A 20654-nucleotide genomic window follows, 5' to 3' on the forward strand; every position below is an offset into this window, starting at 1 on the left:
AGTTTCCCGAGAGTGTGGAAACGGGCGACCGTAGTCGCACTGCGGAAACCGGGAAGGCCCGATTACGCATCGCCGAAGTCATATAGACCAATCGGTCTGCTCCCGGTCTTAGGAAAGATTCTGGAGAGAATGCTAGTGAGACGGTTGAGATGGCACCTGCTCCCGACAGCTAGTGCGGCGCAGTATGGTTTCACGCCACAAAAAGGAACCGAGGATGCCCTGTATGACCTGATGGGACACATACGGAACATGCTGGAGCTAAAGAAGCTGATCGTGGTCGTCTCACTGGACATACAGGGTGCATTCGACTCGGCGTGGTGGCCGATGATTAAAACAAGGCTGGCGGAGGAAGATTGCCCAATAGGCATCCGCAGGATGTTGAACGATTACCTGAGAGACAGAATGGTAACTTTGAGCTACGCCGGTGGACAGCACCATAAGAAAACCGAAAAAGGTTGTGTCCAAGGGTCCATTGCGGGTCCGACCCTCTGGAACCTCCTGCTCGATCCCCTTTTGAGGACTCTAAAGGGTCGTGGGGAGTTCTGCCAAGCCTATGCAGACGACGTAGTCATTGTCTTCGATGGTGACGACGCGTTGCATATTGAGCGACGGGCAAATCTGATCCTGGAGCTCGTCGGAGCATGGGGTAGAAAAAATAAGCTGCTATTTGCGCCGCAGAAGACGCGGTCTATGGTAATTACTAATAAAATCAAATATGACGCCCCAAGGTTGGAAATGGGGGGAATCTCTATTGAAAGTGTTGACGAGATTAAGATCCTGGGGTTGACCATAGACCGCAAATTGACATTCAACACTCATGTCGACAACACTAGGGTGAGAGTGGCGCAAATATACAAGCAATTATCCAGAGCTGCCAGGGTCAGTTGGGGACTCCACCCCGAGGTTATCCGAGCGATATACTCTGCAGTGGTGGAGCCCATAGTCCTTTACGCGGCTAGCGCTTGGGCTCGGGCGGCGGAGAAGGTGGGGGTTCAGAGGCGCCTATGGACGTTGCAGAGAGACTTTGCGCAAAAAATTATTAAGGCACACAGGACCGTCTCACTCAACTCGGCCCTGCTGCTGGCCGGACTGCTTCCTCTGGATATCCGTATCCGGGAGGCAGCCTTGCTGTATGAGGAAAGGAAGGGGCACTTCCGGCGCGTGGTGGGCGATCGGGAGGTTGAGAGACCGGTGCCTGTAAATCGGATGGCGCACCCGGCAGCAAACCTCGACCTTAAATACGGAATTATCATGGATAGTGCAGAACTAGAAGCCACGAACGACCAAAATGCCTTACACATATACACGGATGGGAGTAAGATGGAAGGCAAAGTCGGGGCAGCACTGTCCATATGGAAAGATGAAGTCGAGGTTGGCTCAAAAAGATATAGGCTCGAACCCTACTGCACAGTCTACCAGGCGGAGTTGTTGGCGCTGGCGAGGGCCACTAGAGTGATAATGGGATCAGGGGCGAGTGAGTTCTGTATTTTTTGTGACTCAAGAGCGGCGCTAGACTCGATAATAAACAATGATTGCTATCACCCGTTGGCCGTGGAAGCTAGAGAGAACATTATAGCACTACAAGGAATAGGCAAAATAATAAAAATATTGTGGATCAAGGCCCACGTGGGAATTAAAGGAAATGAAAGAGCTGACAAATTGGCAAAGGAAGCGGCCCTTAAACTAAAAACTAAAGCGGACTACAGCGCGTGCCCGGTGTCCTATATTAAAACGCAAATAAGGGGAACCTCTATAAAAGAATGGCACCGTAGATATGACGACGGGGAAACAGCATCGGTCACGAAGGCCTTCTTTCCACGGGTGGAGACGGCGTACCCTATTGTGAGGAAACTGGAATTTGACCAAACATTGACACAACTTATGACTGGACACGGGGGGTTTCTGTCTTATCTGTATCGGTTTAAGCTGAGAGACAGTCCGGCATGCACATGCGACTCAATATACGACGAAACGCCCTTACACATTATAACAGAATGTGCCATATTTAGCCGGGAGAGGCAAGACTTAGAAACTAAGTTAAAAATCCAAATTTGTACAGTAGAAATAAAAAATATTATGAAAAATAAAAAAGTAAGAGACAGTTTTATAACGTACTGTAAAGATATTGTTAGTAAAGTCATAAGTAAAAATAAATAATAGACAAACATATGATTACGTATATCATAAGTATATATTAACATATGATAAGAAATAGTAATATAATGTAAGTTAGATAAGATATGCAAATAAGAATGTAAATAAACTGTAAAAATTAGATATTAACAATTGTAATAGTATATAAGAAACGAAAATAGATAATAAGCAACTTAGATAATAGTAATAGTGTAAATAATAAATGTTTAAAGATAGACTGATAGTTATAAGTTACATAATAAAACAAAAGAACTTAAAATTATTGAACCTGTAAAAAAATATAAAAAATATAGTTTAGATAAAATAGGCCGTAATCCCAGCGGCAATAATGTGAAAGAAGTGCGTGGATGTGACGTATGGGTATAGATGCGGAAGGATGACTGATAGAACTAGAACGAATGAGGTACAACAGGTCTCCAATTAATTTGGAGGAGAGATTAGTTATAAAGAAAAAAAAAAAAAAAAAAAAAAAAAAAAAAAAAAAAAAAAAAAAAAAAAAAAAAAAAAAAAAAAACCTAACCTAACCTAACCTAACCTAACCTAACCTAACCTAACCTAACCTAACCTAACCTCGATTTGGAAAGGGGACACCGAGACTAAGACCCGCAAACTTGCCCTATCAAACTACTGCACAGTCTACCAGGCAGAGCTGCTGGCGCTGTGTGTGGCGACGTCGGAAGTCAGGAAGAGTGGAAGCAAATCTTTTGGAGTCTATAGCGATTCCATGTCGGCCCTCCAAACCGTTGCAAATTATGATAGCCCCCATCCACTGGCAGTCGAAGCAAGACAAAACATTAAAGCCTCGTTACTCCAAGGCAAGGCTGTCACCTTTCATTGGATAAAAGCTCACGCAGGGCTGAAGGGCAATGAGAGGGCCGACGGACTTGCAAAGGAAGCCGCTGAAAACTCCAGGAAAAGACCAGACTACGATCGCTGCCCGATCTCATTCGTCAAGCGAAGCCTACGAATGACCACGCTTGAGGAATGGAACCGGCGCTATACAACTGGCGAGACGGCATCCGTCACTAAATTGTTTTTCCCAGATGCATTGGTTGCGTACAGAATAGTGAGAAAGATACAGCCCAGTAACATACTCACACAAATCATGACGGGGCATGGCGGGTTCTCGGAATACTTATGTCGATTTAAGTGTAAAGAGAGCCCGTCATGCATTTGCGACCCAGCAGTGAAAGAAACCGTTCCTCATGTGCTGGTGGAATGTCCCATCTTTGCACAGGCTAGACATGACATCGAGCAAAAGTTGGACGTGAAAATTGGACTTGACACGTTGCATGAAATAATAATAGATACAAATAGAAATCAGTTTTTGAAATACTGCATAGCTATCATTGGAATAGTAATAAAAAGAAATAAATAGAAAATAAAGTATGTTTACAATAATATTAAGATATATTAGATATAAGCATACAATATATTAAGCAAAATCAATAGTATATATATACGCAGTAAAAATAAGAAAACAAAGGAAATGGGCTTGACATAAATTAAAACTTACCTTCCTCTTCTCCTGTCCAGCTCCCTGGAAAATAAAATTAAAATTAAAAAGTATTGTTAGAATAGAACTAGAAGAGAAATGTAACAAATAACATAGGAAAAAGTAGAATAAGCACGTAATATAATAAGCAATAGAATAAGAAGCTAAAATGTAAAACATAGGAATAAGATAATAATATTGAAATTGTTAAAATTATATAAAGATAAGATCCAAATAGTATAAGCTTCAAAATAGACATAAGTTTCAAACAATATTTTTGTAATTGATTTATGAATAAATGAGCAAAATGTTATTTACCCCGAAAAATAAAAACAATAGTAAGTTAAAGTAGCGTGAGTCCCACCCGGCTAAGTATGACAGATGATGAATGCAAGAAAGAAACAGTATGAAGCATGAAAGTGCGAGAAGCATAAAAGAGAGAACTAGAATGAATGAGTAGCTTAGACTAAAAAAGACCCGGTGATCTCACGATCGGGGAAAGGCATAAAAAAAAAAAAAAAAAAAAAAAAAAAAAAAAAAAAAAAAAAAAAAAAAAAACCTAACCTAACCTAACCTAACCTAACCTAACCTAACCTAACCTAACCTAACCTAACCTAACCTAACCTAACCTAACCTAACCTAACCTAACCTAACCTAACCTAACCTAACCTAACCTAACCTAACCTAACCTAACCGAGTCTGCTGGCAGCCACGACCGCGAGCGCCACGAAAATACATCGCTCCGCGTTTAAAAAATCCGAAAAATAGTCTCAAGTGCATGGATTGCAGTGAAAGTGGTCTTAAAAGAAGCGGACAGTGACAAGGAAGCCGACGCTGAAAACCGCGTGCTTCGGAGACAACGGGTTCAGGAGTTATTCTGGAAAACCTGAAAAAACCACGTGCTCGGAACACAAAGTGTCGTGCGCCGCTCGATATTGATCGACGAGGTGTAGTTTTTCAAGTGTATTTTTATAGCACATGGTGCCGCACACCTCCCACCCCAATTTCAGATTTTTTCAGTCAAAGTATCCGGAGATACAACACTTTTTCGTGAAACCACGTGGCCACGTGGTCCTAGAAATAGGGCAGTCCGACAGGAGTGTTATATATCAAAAGAAGCGCCTTGACGAGACAAACGCGTACGTATAAACAGCATCATCCGGACAAAACTGTGAAAAGAGATAGGGTGAAAAACAAATTGTGACCACGTGCTCGGGACACAAAAGTGCATTTTTCTCTAGATTTTGAGTGACAACCTGTGAGTTTTTTGGTGCGTCGAGAACGGCGCTTTGACGGGCTACATAACGACACCACTTGCCGATTTTTCCGGTAAGAATTTCCGGAAATACAGTGCTTTTTCATAAACCCACGTGGACACGTGGTCCCAGTTCTGGGGCAGTAAGGCGAGAGTGCGATACGCCAAAAGACGCGCCTTATCGAGACAATTACATCAGTAAAAACCGCATCACCCAGGAACACATAGAAAAAAAGTTATTACATGAAATGTGTTTATAACCTCCAAAATAGACAAAATTAGGAAAGTATATATAAGTGGGACATATCGACGACGTGGAAAATAGCAGACTTAGTTATATAGATAGTTTTAAGCTTAGTATAAAAAATTTATTGATATTATAGGATACATTACTGTATATATTAGATAATAATTGACTTTAATATAATTGACATATTTTGTCAACGATAATTTAAGTATTATTACGCTTTAGACTGTATGTGATCTTTGATTGTTGGCTGCCGTTAAACTTATAAATATACAACTTATACAAACTTTTAAATAACACAGCTAGTAACAGTCATTGGGGATCACATTCTTTTATAATAATTGACTCTAATCTCTCAAACAAGATGTATGCCGCATCAAGAACCCCTCCCAAAAGGAGTACAGATGAGACAGTTCCCCCCGGAAACGGTAAAAGGATTTCTATGACGGACACAGCGACAGCACAGTTGGAGACCAGGAGCCCATATGACAAACTGGACCGGGTTGCTGAGGCCAGGGGTTGCCTGACTAGGGTGATGATCGGCCTCAGCAATTCGAAAAATATAAAAACCGAAATAAAGGAGGCGGTAAAGAAATCGGTGGAGCGACTTTTTGTTCTGGTTAAGGAAGCCGAATCCGATAGAAAAAAGGGTAATGGCGTGCAGGGAGGAGAGAAACTCCCTCAACCTGTATCTACGCAGCACCCCCCTTCAGAACAGAAAGAACTCAGAGACATGCTGAAGGAGCATGGTGAGCTATTGGCGGACAGCAATGGGAAAATTAAACAACTGCAGGACCAGCTGACGCTGCACAGGGAAACAATAGAGAAGATGACCTACGCTGGTGTGGTGGCGGGAGGAACAAAAAAGACAGATTCACCTAAAAGAACACTACATACCGTGATGATAACCTCGACCGACGAGACAGACACGGGCGACCAAGTCCTGGAAAAAATCAGAAAAACGGTTAACGCAAGGGACGAAGAGATAAAGGTAGACAAAATAAGGAAAGTTAAAGATAGGAAAATTATAATGGGATGCAAGGATGGAAAGGAAATGGATAGGATTAAAGACAAGATAAGAGAGCAGGAAGGGTTAACCATCGAGGATATAAAAGCCAAAGACCCACTAGTAATCCTATATGGAGTCTTGCAGTCAAACTCGGACGAGGATATAGTGAAATCTATAAAAAACCAAAATAGGCACCTGCTCCAGGATTTAGGAAATGACGAATATAGAATTGAAATTCTGTATAGGCGAAGAGCGAGGAACCCACTGACGACACATGTGGTCTTGAGGGTATCGCCACAGGTGTGGAACCGGCTCACAGAGGCCGGGGCTGTGCATGTGGATATGCAGCGCGTCAGGGTCGCTGATCAGTCCCCTTTAGTGCAGTGTTCGCGATGCCTGGGATATGGACATGGCCGCCGTTTTTGCCAGGAACAGGAGGTCACGTGCGGTCATTGTGGTGGGAACCATCTCAGAGCCCAGTGCCCTAAATGGCAAGATGCGGAGGAACCCAGTTGCGTGAACTGCCAGAGGGCTAAGGCGATTAAGACCAGTCACAGTGTATATAGTCAGGAGTGTCCAGTAAGAAGGAAGTGGGACACCCTGGCAAGATCTAAGGTTGCATATTGCTGAGGGCATGCTAAGGTACAGAGTGACCCAGGTGAATCTCCAGCGCAAGTTGTTGGCAACGGAAGAGCTGATAGTTGAGGCACAACGCCGAAAAATTAAAATAGCGTTAATCCAGGAACCGTATCTGGGTGGTGCGAGAAGGATGAGGGACTACAGGGGGGTAAAGATTCTGCAGAGTGTCTTCGATACCGGGGAAGTCGTCAAAGCTGCGATAGCAGTGTTTGACGACGACCTTGAGGTCTATCAATGCTTGGAACATACTACAAACAACATCTCAGTGGTAAAAATCAGAAATCTGACCTCTGAACTCATCCTGGTGTCCTTCTACTTCGAGCCTGGGAAGCCCATAGAGCCATACCTGGAACAACTGAGAAACATCCGCGAAAGTTTCGGTGGTTGTGGTATCATCATGGGAGGGGACTGTAACGCAAAGAGTGTGTGGTGGAACAGCCAAAGAGAAGACGAAAGGGGCAGACTCATGGCATCCTCCCTCATAGAAATGGGAATGCACATATTAAATGAGGGAGACGAGCCTACTTTCAGAACGATAAGAGGAGACAAGACTCTTAAGAGCCACATTGATGTTACTGTCTCCACCGAAAACATTATGGATAAAATACACAGCTGGTCGGTCGATGACTTTATCGGATCTGACCACGGAACGATCATTTTCGAAGTGGACTTACAGAAAAAGGTAGGGCAAAAGTGCATTAGGACAACCAGAAAATTTAACACTAAAAAAGCAGACTGGGATAAATTTACGACAAAACTAGCAGAACTACAAATAAAATTGACAATTAACGAGGATGAAATAAGGAAAATAAATAACAAGAATGAATTGGAGGAAATAGTTAAGCAGTATAATGACATAATAGTGGAGGCTGCCGAAGAAACTATACCGAAACTAAAAAGGACAGAATTACTTACCTTGCCGTGGTGGACCGGGGAACTGGAAACCTTGAAGAAGAAAGTCACGACCATGAGGCGACGTATTCGCTGTGCTGCGCCTGTCCGCAGGGGATACGTCATTGCCGAATACCTGAAAGAGAAGCAAAACTATGAGGAACAAGCCCAAAAGGCAAAGATAAAGAGTTGGAAGGACTTCTGTGGGAAACAGGATAGGGAGAGTCTCTGGGAGGGAATATATAGGGTAATAGGACGGACTAAGAAGCGCCCGGAAGACATTCCGCTGATGGTATCTGGGAGGCAGTTGGGGCCGGAGGAATCGGCCAGGTATTTGACCGACACTTTTTACCCCGAGGACTCTGAGGAGGAAGATACTTCCGAACACCGAGATATCAGGAGAAGGGTAGAACAACTAAACGATGTGGTTCATTCTGAAGTAAATGACCCACTGTTTACGATGGCAGAGCTCCGGAACTCGGTGAGGAGTTTCAACCCGAAGAAGGCCCCGGGGTCCGACGGGCTGACGTCGGATATCTGCTCACAGGCTTTCCGGCAGGACGAGGGTCTCCTACTGGCGCTGACGAACAAGTGCCTAGAGCTGGGTAGTTTCCCGAGAGTTTGGAAACGGGCGACCGTAGTCGCACTGCGGAAACCGGGAAGGCCCGACTACGCATCGCCGAAGTCATATAGACCAATCGGTCTGCTCCCGGTCTTAGGAAAGATTTTGGAGAGGATGCTAGTGAGACGGTTGAGATGGCACCTGCTCCCTACAGCTAGTGTGGCGCAGTATGGTTTCACGCCACAAAAAGGAACCGAGGACGCCCTGTATGACCTGATGGGACACATACGGAACATGCTGGAGCTAAAGAAGCTGATCGTGGTCGTCTCACTGGACATACAGGGCGCATTCGACTCGGCGTGGTGGCCGATGATTAAAACAAGGCTGGCGGAGGAAGATTGCCCAATAGGCATCCGCAGGATGTTGAACGATTACCTGAGAGACAAAATGGTAACTTTGAGCTACGCGGGTGGACAGCACCATAAGAAAACCGAAAAAGGTTGTGTCCAAGGGTCTATTGCGGGTCCGACCCTCTGGAACCTCCTGCTCGATCCCCTTTTGAGGACTCTAAAGGATCGTGGGGAGTTCTGCCAAGCTTATGCAGACGACGTCGTCATTGTCTTCGATGGTGATGACGCGTTGCATATTGAGCGACGGGCAAATCTGATCCTGGAGCTCGTCGGAGCATGGGGCAGAAAAAACAAGCTGTTATTTGCGCCGCAGAAGACGCGGTCTATGGTAATTACTAATAAAATCAAATATGACGTCCCAAGGCTGGAAATGGGGGGAATCCCTATTGAAAGTGTTGACGAGATTAAGATTCTGGGGTTGACCATAGACCGCAAATTGACTTTCAACACTCATGTCGACAACACTAGGGTGAGAGTGGCGCAAATATACAAGCAATTATCCAGAGCTGCCAGGGTCAGTTGGGGACTCCACCCCGAGGTTATCCGAGCGATATACTCTGCAGTGGTGGAGCCCATAGTCCTTTACGCGGCTAGCGCTTGGGCTCGGGCGGCGGAGAAGGTGGGCGTTCAGAGGCGCCTATGGACGTTGCAGAGAGACTTTGCGCAAAAAATTATAAAGGCACACAGGACCGTCTCACTCAACTCGGCCCTGCTGCTGGCCGGACTGCTTCCTCTGGATATCCGTATCCGGGAGGCAGCCTTGCTGTATGAGGAAAGGAAGGGGCACTTCCGGCGCGTGGTGGGCGATCGGGAGGTAGAGAGACCGGTGCCTGTAAATCGGATGGCGCACCCGGCAGCAAACCTCGACCTTGAATACGGAATTATTATGGATAGTGCAGAACTAGAAGCCACGAACGACCAAAATGCCTTACACATCTACACGGATGGGAGTAAGATGGAAGGCAAAGTCGGGGCAGCACTGTCCATATGGAAAGATGAAGTCGAGGTTGGCTCAAAAAGATATAGGCTCGAACCCTACTGCACAGTCTACCAGGCGGAGTTGTTGGCGCTGGCGAGGGCCACTAGAGTGATAATGGGATCAGGGGCGAGCGAGTTCTGTATTTTTTGTGACTCAAGAGCGGCGCTAGACTCGTTAGTAAACAATGATTGCTATCACCCGTTGGCCGTGGAAGCTAGAGAGAACATTATAGCACTACAAAGAATAGGCAAAATAATAAAAATATTGTGGATCAAGGCCCACGTGGGAATTAAAGGAAATGAAAGAGCTGACAAATTGGCAAAGGAAGCGGCCCTTAAACTAAAAACTAAAGCGGACTACAGCGCGTGCCCGGTGTCCTATATTAAAACGCAAATAAGGGGAACCTCTATAAAAGAATGGCACCGTAGATATGACGACGGGGAAACAGCATCGGTCACGAAGGCCTTCTTTCCACGGGTGGAGACGGCGTACCCTATTGTGAGGAAACTGAAATTTGACCAAACATTGACACAACTTATGACTGGACATGGGGGGTTTCTGTCTTATCTGTATCGGTTTAAGCTGAGAGACAGTCCGGCATGCCCATGCGACTCAATATACGACGAAACGCCCTTACACATTATAACAGAATGTGCCATATTTAGCCGGGAGAGACAAGACCTAGAAACTAAGATTAAAATCCAAATTTGTACAGTAGAAATAAAAAACATTATGGAAAATAAAAAAGTAAGAGACAGTTTTATAACGTATTGTAAAAATATAGTTAGTAAAGTCATAAGTAAAAATAAATAATGGACACACATATGATTACGTATATCATAAGTATATATTAACATATGATAAGAAATAGTAATATAATGTAAGTTAGATAAGATATGCAAATAAGAATGTAAATAAACTGTAAAAATTAGATATTAACAATTGTAATAGTATATAAGAAACGAAAATAGATAATAAGCAACTTAGATAATAGTTATAAGTCACATAATAAAACAAAAGAACTTAAAATTATTGAACCTGTACAAAATATTAAAAATATAGTTTAGATAAAATAGGCCGAAATCCCAGCGGCAATAATGTGAAAGAAGCGCGTGGATGTGACGTATGGGTATAAATGCGGAAGAATGATTGATAGAACTAGAATGAATGAGGTACAACAGGTCTCCAATTAATTTGGAGGAGAGATTAGTTTTTATAAAAAAAAAAAAAAAAAAAAAAAAAACCTAACCTAACCTAACCTAACCTAACCTAACCTAACCTAACCTAACCTAACCTAACCTAACCTAACCTAACCTAACCTAACCTAACCTAACCTAACCTAACCTAACCTAACCTAACCTAACCTCGATTTGGAAAGGGGACACCGAGACTAAGACCCGCAAACTTGCCCTATCAAACTACTGCACAGTCTACCAGGCAGAGCTGCTGGCGCTGTGTGTGGCGACGTCGGAAGTCAGGAAGAGTGGAAGCAAATCTTTTGGAGTCTATAGCGATTCCATGTCGGCCCTCCAAACCGTTGCAAATTATGATAGCCCCCATCCACTGGCAGTCGAAGCAAGACAAAACATTAAAGCCTCGTTACTCCAAGGCAAGGCTGTCACCTTTCATTGGATAAAAGCTCACGCAGGGCTGAAGGGCAATGAGAGGGCCGACGGACTTGCAAAGGAAGCCGCTGAAAACTCCAGGAAAAGACCAGACTACGATCGCTGCCCGATCTCATTCGTCAAGCGAAGCCTACGAATGACCACGCTTGAGGAATGGAACCGGCGCTATACAACTGGCGAGACGGCATCCGTCACTAAATTGTTTTTCCCAGATGCATTGGTTGCGTACAGAATAGTGAGAAAGATACAGCCCAGTAACATACTCACACAAATCATGACGGGGCATGGCGGGTTCTCGGAATACTTATGTCGATTTAAGTGTAAAGAGAGCCCGTCATGCATTTGCGACCCAGCAGTGAAAGAAACCGTTCCTCATGTGCTGGTGGAATGTCCCATCTTTGCACAGGCTAGACATGACATCGAGCAAAAGTTGGACGTGAAAATTGGACTTGACACGTTGCATGAAATAATAATAGATACAAATAGAAATCAGTTTTTGAAATACTGCATAGCTATCATTGGAATAGTAATAAAAAGAAATAAATAGAAAATAAAGTATGTTTACAATAATATTAAGATATATTAGATATAAGCATACAATATATTAAGCAAAATCAATAGTATATATATACGCAGTAAAAATAAGAAAACAAAGGAAATGGGCTTGACATAAATTAAAACTTACCTTCCTCTTCTCCTGTCCAGCTCCCTGAAAAACAAAATTAAAAAGTATTGTTAGAATAGAACTAGAAGAGAAATGTAACAAATAACATAGGAAAAAGTAGAATAAGCATGTAATATAATAAGCAGTAGCATAAGAAGCTAAAATGTAAACCATAGGAATAAGATAATAATATTGAAATTGCTAAAATTATATAAAGATAAGATCCAAATAGTATAAGCTTCAAAATAGACATAAGTTTGAAACAATATTTTTGTAATTGATTTATGAATAAATGAGCAAAATGTTATTTACCCCGAAAAATAAAAACAATAGTAGGTTAAGTAGCGGGAGTCCCACCCGGCTAAGTATGACAGATGATGAATGCAAGAAAGAAACAGTATGAAGCATGAAAGTGCGAGAAGCATAAAAGAGAGAACTAGAATGAATGAGTAACTTAGACTAAAAAAGACCCGGTGATCTCACGATCGGGGAAAGGCAAAAAAAAAAAAAAAAAAAAAAAAAAAAAAAAAAAAAAAAAAAAAAAAAAAAAAAAAAAAAAAAAAAAAAAAAAAAAAAAAAAAAAAAAAAAAAACCTAACCTAACCTAACCTAACCTAACCTAACCTAACCTAACCTAACCTAACCTAACCTAACCTAACCTAACCTAACCTAACCTAACCTAACCTAACCTAACCTAACCTAACCTAACCTAACCTAACCTAACCCAGTTCCCCCTCAGCTCTCGTGGCGGTCGGATCGTTTTGCGTGCTCTCCGCGTTTAAAAAATCGAACTAACGGGTTATTTTACGGAAAATATAAAGTGTTATATATCAAAAGGTGCGCGTTCGCGAATACTATCCGTGTGTGAAAAAAGTGCGAAAATCGAACTACTCTGTGAGACACCAGGTCCAAAAAACGGATTCTAACCTGCAAATTAGATATTCCAGACGCAACGCTGCCTGATTTTCAGCGACAACTTACGTTTCTTGAACTGCAGTTCGAAGCGCACCAGGGGCAGCTACAATCAGGTGAAGTCTCGGATTTTTCCGGGTAAAACTCGCCGAGCCACAAAGGAAAAACCGAAAACCACGTGGCCACGTGCTCCTAGTTCCCGACGTCTTGGAGAAATTTCACCAACTCGAAATCGTGAACTATGTCGAGACACGTCATTTGACACTTCGAACTTCGAAATCGGAGCATCCCCCTGGAAGTTGGAAGACTTTGAAGGCACTACGAACTTAGATCTCATCCAGAGCTGAAACAAGATCTATGACGTCACCTTTTCTGGACCCCTAGATATTGCCCACCACTTGGACAATAATTGTACAAAAATTTCAGGAATTTTTGACAGGTAGTTTTCGAGTTACAGAGGACATAAAAAACCTGTGACGTCACGCAGAGCCGAAAGTACTTATGACATCCTGCTCCCGGCAGCACCCTAAAGAAAACCTCCTACAAGGAAGGAAACTCCTCGGGACCAACCCCCTGAGACGCGAAGTTTCTGCACTAGAAGCTATTTGCAGAAAATTGTCAGCCACCTCCAGCTTCGGCAGCTTCCTGAGGGTGGTGTGGACTACGGAGGACCTCCGGACAGGCGGGACATCAGGGACCGGTTCACCTCCTGTGGAACAAAATTTTTAGATTGTAAGTAGGACTAAGGATAGATTTTATATAGAATTTAAGGTGGAACAAGGGTACCGGCCGGCATTACCGCTTAAGTTTGTACACCCCCTGGAGCCTCAGGGGAGCGAGATATCGCAAAAATAACAAAAAATCGGTTGTCTTGGGGACAAGCGATCATAGGGTCGATTAACATATTGGCACCCCAAAAAACCACCCCCAACGAGATTTTTTGGAAAAACGGGAAAAATTTCGGTTTTCCCGATTTCCAAAGCAGAAAACAAGGGACTTGACGGTAAATTTGGGCCGCGACCAATACCCCAGTATTTTTCCCCGTCTCGATATCCCGTTCCTAAGGCCAAAACCAGGCAAACGAAGCTGGCAAAAAACTACCCCTAAGTTTGAGGGCGAATAAAAAATCGACCGAGTGACCTATCCCTTTGTGATCTCGGGACCGGACGGCCCAAATTAAAATACTGCACCCCGGTACTTTTCCCGGCGAAATCGAAAAATTGGAACTAAATTAACAGGCTTTTTAAAATACTTATTCAAGCAGTTCGACGGCAGAGGGATAAAGTTGTTTAGGTATTTAAAAATTCCAAAAATACCTCATATCTCGTAAACCGTGCGTCCTAGCCCAAAAATAACGAAAAATTTCTACCCCCCTCCCTAACCCACCCCCCCTGCTCCGCAAACCCTAACCCTTAAACCTCCCCTCCCCCCGCACCCAACCCCTAGGGTCCCAACCCCCTACCCCTAAAATTAACTTATGACCATTATTACTTGGACTCTGAAAAATTTTTAGTAGCAAATTTTATAATTATAAAATATTAAAAAATTATTGACTATTATTTTGGCATACTCATAAATAGGTAGTATAAGGACACTTTAGGGGTAGCAACCCCCAAATTAAATAAACTGCCTTATCTCGCGAACGGGAAGAGCTACAGTAACGAGGTTTTTTGCATGCAATAGGGCTTAGTCTTGAGCAGTTTTTTGGACAGAGGTGGAGACTCTACGTAGAGTCGAAACTTAAAAATTTTACATTATACGATCGAAATCGAATTGATTGACCGTGTATCTTTTAAGTTGTAAAAATACCTACCTAGTTACATTCTCATACTGACTCTAGGTAGAGAAAAATTTTGTGCGGTTCAATAACAAAATTTTTTGCATACATTCCTACACACACACACACACACACACACTCACACACATATACACATACACACACATACACACATACACACACACACACACACACACACAAGTATATAAATAAAAAAAAAAAAAACCTTCTTACCGACACTCGACGAGTCTAGAACTCGTATAGCCTGACGGAATCTGTAACAAAAAACAAAAAACAGAGATATAATTTTTTATTTATTTTATTTTGCTTATTTGTACCGTCCCTTATATAACTTATACAAACCTTTTGTGACGTCCTGTTTATATAATTATATTACGTGACATTGACGCGTCCTCACTGCAAGGAAAATAAAAATTAAATTAACGATGTACGCAAATATTAGAACCCCAGTGACCAAAAACCTAAACTCTCCTCCGAAAAACGCAGATCATGCTGGATCATCCAATACAGATGACCCAAATATTACAAGAAGCGTAAGACGAAGTGTGGGAGAATGGGAATCAGCCAAGGCCGACCAAGCCATAAAATTGAAAACACCAACATCTCCCACAAAAAAGCCATCTGAAGCCCCCCAAAAACAAAAAATACAAGGCTTTCCAAGCAAGACTGCGGAAGCTAGAGCCTGTCTTAGTAAGGCCAAATTAAATCTTGAAAATTCGAGAAATTTGAAGACTGATATAAAAATGGCAGTCTTACAAGCAGTAGAAAGGCTTTATGAGCTTGTAAAAGAGGCGGAAGGAAAAGTTACAAGGGGGCAGAAAATAGAGGAAAAGGGAACGCATAAAGAGAAAGAAGCAGAGACCAAGGAAAAGGATAAAGGTCAGGATGAGACCTTAAATGCATTAAAGAAAAAACTGGAAGAAAATTGCAGTCTCCTAAGAGAAAACTCCGAGAAGATGGAAGAGCTAAAACAAATGTTCAGGAGTCAAAAAGCGACTTATGCGGATGTGGTGGTATCACAGCCGGGGAGGCAACCCCCAAAATGCACCACATTACATTCAATAATGGTCTCATCTAAAGACGAAAACGAAACAGGCGATGGCATTCTCACGGAACTCCGGAAAACAGCCAGTGAAGATGAAGGGTGGGTGAGAGTGGAAAGAGTGAGAAAGATTAAAGACAGGAAAATTATAATGAGTTATAGAACAGAAGAAGAGAGAACAAAGGCAACACAAAGATTAAAAAAGTCAGAGGGGGAACTCGTCGTTGAAGAGATAAAAAATAAGGATCCCTTATTGATACTCTATAATGTTTTAAAGATGCATTCCGACGAGGACCTCCAAAAAGCCTTAAGAAGCAAAAATAAAGACCTCTTCCGTAACCTCAATAAAGAGGATGACAGGATAGAGGTAAAATATAAAAAGAGTGCCCGTAACCCTCACACCCACCACGTAGTGCTAAAAGTGTCCCCAACCATCTGGAACCGAGCCCTGAGCATGGGGTCGCTGCACATTGATATACAACCAGTTAGAGTGGCGGACCAAACGCCACTGGTGCAGTGTACCCTTTGTCTGGGGTTCGGACATAGCAGGAAATTCTGTAAAGAAGCTTTACCGAGCTGCAGCCATTGCGGCGGACCACATATGAGGGCCGACTGTCCCGACAGACTGACAGGCATAGAGCCTACCTGCTGTAACTGCCGGAAGGCAAATATGACAACCACAGCACACAACGCTTTTAGTAGGGAGTGCCCCGTAATGGCAAAATGGGACAATATAGCACGGCGAGCAGTGGAATACCACTGCTAAAGTTAGACCAAAGAATGGACCCCCATCACCCCCCTACAGAGTTTTGCAAGCAAACCTCCAAAGGAAAAAATTAGCAACCGCTGAGTTGGCCATTGAAGCCGCTACTCGGAAAGCTGCAATAGCCTTAATTCAAGAGCCATACGTGGGCGGGGCAAAGAGTATGAAAGGATTCCGGGGCGTAAGGGTCTTCCAAAGCACTGCACAAGGAGATGGGACTGTCAAAGCTGCGATAGCTGTCTTTGATCACGACTTGGACGTGATACAGTACCCGCAACTCACCACCAATAACATCGTGGTGGTGGGGATCCGGACCAGGGCCTGGGAGATCACGCTGGTGTCCTATTACTTCGAGCCAGACAAGCCCATAGAGTCTTATCTTGAACAGATCAAAAGGGTAGAGAGAAAAATGGGACCCAAAAGGCTAATCTTTGGAGGTGACGCGAATGCCAAGAGTACCTGGTGGGGGAGCAAGGAAGATGATGCACGAGGAGATCAATTGATGGGGACTCTCGGAGAGTTGGGCCTACATATTCTAAACGAGGGAGATGTCCCGACATTTGATACGATCAGAGGAGGTAAGAGGTACCAAAGCCGCGTGGATGTGACGTTCTGTACCGAAGACATGCTGGACCTGATAGATGGATGGCGAGTCGATGAAGACCTAGTGAGCTCGGATCACAACGGTATGGTATTCAATATTAGACTCCAAAAATCAAAAAGCATCAAAATTGAAAGAACTACTAGGATATTTAACACTAAAAAAGCCAATTGGAGCCTATTTCATGAGAAGATGGCCCAATTACTGCTAGATAACAATATGACAACTTTGATAGATACAATAGACAATAAAACAAAAGTAGAATCTGCAATCAATACATATACAAACATAATAACAAAAACTTGTGAACAATCAATTCCAAAAAAGACAAGCAGAGAAACACTTACCATACCGTGGTGGTCGGAGAAGCTCGCAGAGATGAGGAAGGAGACGAACACGATGAGACGCCGCATCAGGAACGCAGCGCAGGATCGAAGACAACACGTGGTTGATGAGTACCTGAAACAAAAAGAAAAATATGAGTCGGAAGTTAGAGAGGCCCAAGCCGGGAGCTGGAAGGAGTTCTGTGGGAAGCAGGATAGGGAAGGGGTCTGGGAGGGAATATATAGGGTGATGAGTAGAGCTCGGACAAGGGAGGAAGATTGCCCTTTAACAGATGTGAATGGAGCCCCGCTGGACCCTGAAAAGTCAGCAAAGCTCCTGGCAGAGACCTTCTACCCGGAGGACCGGGAAGAGGAGGATAATGATGAGCATGCCGAAATCAGAAGGAGGGCTAAAATAAGCGAAGGTGTGCATGATGAGTATGTACCCTCGTTTACTGTTAATGAACTCAAGCATGCTCTAAAAAGTTTTAACCCAAAGAAGGCACCAGGAGCAGACGGACTCACGTCCGACATATGCACTCATGCAGTGGACCTGGACCAAAAACTCTTTCTCGGCCTAATCAATAAGTGCTTAGAGCATAGATACTTTCCGAAAATCTGGAAAGCGGCAACAGTGGTGATACTGAGGAAGTCGGGAAAGGACTCGTACACTGAACCGAAGTCGCACAGGCCGATTGGTCTTTTGCCTGTACTGGGAAAGCTGTACGAGAAGATGCTGGTGGCCCGACTCAAGTACCATCTATTACCGAGGATGAGTACTCGCCAATTCGGCTTCATGCCCCAAAGGAGCACCGAGGACTCCCTCTATACACTAATGCAACATGTAAAAGAGAAACTAAAGGAAAAACGCATTATTACCATAGTGTCATTGGATATAGAGGGAGCCTTCGATAGCGCGTGGTGGCCGGCTTTGGAGGTCCGATTGGCTGAGGAAAAGTGTCCGGAGTACTTGAGACGGGTCATCAGCAGCTATCTCAGCGATAGAAGAGTCTCAGTGCGCTACGCAGGCGCTGAATATGAAAGGGCTACCAGCAAGGGTTGCGTGCAGGGATCCATCGGAGGCCCAATTTTGTGGAACTTGCTCCTCGACCCATTAATTCACCAACTTCAAGCCAGAGGTGAATACATACAAGCATTTGCTGATGATGTGGTCCTGGTCTTCGATGGAGACTCTGCACTGCAAATAGAAAGACAGGCAAACACCTCCCTCGAACATGTTCAAGCGTGGGGCGTCCGAAATAAGCTCAAATTCGCGCCGCACAAAACTTGTGCGATGACAATAACGCGGAGGCTAAAGTACGACACACCACGCTTGAACATGGGCGGAACGGAGATCGCCACCTATAAAGAGCTCCGGATCTTGGGGCTCACTATCGACGATAAGCTCACATTCAACACACACGTTAGGAATGTATGTAAAAAAGCTATCGGAATGTATAAAATCCTCGCGCGTACAGCCAGAGTTGGTTGGGGGTTGAGTCCTGAGGTTATCAGGGTGATATATGTGGCGGTAGTAGAGCCTACAGTGCTGTACGCGGCTGCAGTGTGGCACGAATCGGTATATAAGCTGGGAGTCCAAAAACAGCTAAACGTTATTCAAAGGGGCTTCGCTCAAAAACTTTGCAGGGCATATCGCACGGTCTCCCTGAACTCGGCACTGTTAATTGGCTGGGATACTCCCTTTGGATCTTCGAGTTCGAGAGGCAGCCTCTCTATTTGAGGCCAAGAAGGGGGTATGCCAGTCATGGCTTGGGGACAGAGAGATCGAGCGAATGTCATCAGCGATGGATGCCCCTCATCCCGCAGAGCAACAGAGTCTGGAGTTTGGCAATCTGGTAGACGAAGAACAATACAACAATCTCAACCACCTTGACGTGAGAATTTTCACGGACGGGAGCAAGATTGAGGGCCGAGTCGGGGCCGCTTTATCCATTTGGGATGGTGAGGTCGAGATAAGGTCCCTCAAGCTTGCTCTCGCACCCTACTGTACCGTCTATCAGGCCGAACTCCTGGCTCTGAGCTATGCGGTTAAGGAAGCCCAGCTCCGAAACGGGTCTACTTTTGGGGTCTTTAGCGACAGCAAAGCGGCACTCCTCACAGTCATAAATCACGGTTCCCTCCATCCACTAGCCGTAGACATAAGAAAAATGTTAAAACAATGCGCACTGCAAAATAAGACCGTTGCCTTATACTGGATTAAGGCACACGTGGGATTGGAGGGAAACGAGCGAGCAGATCAACTCGCTAAGGAAGCCGCTCTGCTGTCGAAAAAGAGCCCAAATTACGACCTGTGCCCCGTTTCATACGTCAAGCGAATCATCCGGAGTGGTTCGCTTGACGAATGGAACAGGCGATATCGGGATAGCGACAGAGCATCAGTCACTAAAATGTTTTTTCCGGATGCAGTAGCGGCGTACAGCACTGTAAGAAAGATGAGGATAACTGGGCACATTACCCAGTTCACTACGGGGCACGGAGGGTTCTCCGAATACTTGGCTAGGTTCAAGTGTAAGGGGGACCCCTCGTGTGCCTGTGAACCTGGCATGCCAGAAACGGTTGAACACCTGCTGACCAGTTGTCCCATTTTTGGGAAGCAGAGGTTTGAGCTTGAAAATAAAATAAACAAAATCGTAAATAAGGAAAATTTGTGTAAATTGATTGTTGAAAAGTATACTAAGGAATTGTTTATAGATTATGCTGTACAAATAGTAAAAGTAGTGAATAAGAAAAACAAAGAATGAAATTATGTTATCACAATATCGTGAGTATATTGTAGAGTAGCATTAATGGAAGAAGTTAAAATAAATAGTAGTTAAGTATAGCGTAAGATATAGTCAGTAAGAAAAATTGTAAGTAAATTATTATGTAGATTAAGAAATTGTAATAAAAGTAAACTGCCCATCCCATAACATCCTAGACCCCAAGTTAAGATTAGAATTAAAGTATGAATGAGAAGAACGAAAGTACGAGAGGGATAAATGATAGAACTGGAATGGTAATAGAGGACGGAATGCCTGAGAAGACCCTAGACTAAGCAACAAAAATGAAAGACCTTATGTCCAGCCTTCAAAGCTTTGCACCCTTGCAGAGAAAAGAGTGACATAATAAAAAAAAAAAAAAAAAAAAAAAAAAAAAAACCTAACCTAACCTAACCTAACCTAACCTAACCTAACCTAACCTAACCTAACCTAACCTAACCTAACCTAACCTAACCTAACCTAACCTAACCTAACCTAACCTAACCTAACCGAGTCTGCTGGCAGCC

General features: G+C 43.6%; 1 protein-coding gene across 1 annotated transcript; it reads left to right on the forward strand.

Annotated features, from left to right (window-relative positions):
* The first annotated feature begins 19173 nt into the window (after positions 1–19173).
* Positions 19174–20130, forward strand: LOC119630828 (uncharacterized). The gene has a single exon (XM_038021355.1). It carries the CDS (start codon positions 19174–19176, stop codon positions 20128–20130), a length of 957 nt encoding a protein of 318 aa, XP_037877283.1.
* The last annotated feature ends 524 nt before the right edge of the window (positions 20131–20654 follow it).

This window comes from Bombyx mori, chromosome 18 (assembly GCF_030269925.1).
Source record: "Bombyx mori chromosome 18, ASM3026992v2".
Classification (NCBI taxonomy): domain Eukaryota; kingdom Metazoa; phylum Arthropoda; class Insecta; order Lepidoptera; family Bombycidae; genus Bombyx; species Bombyx mori.

Bases quoted from the DNA above. Each gene is read 5' to 3' on its own strand.
- LOC119630828 (XM_038021355.1), top strand. From the start codon at position 19,174: ATGGATGCCCCTCATCCCGCAGAGCAACAGAGTCTGGAGTTTGGCAAT.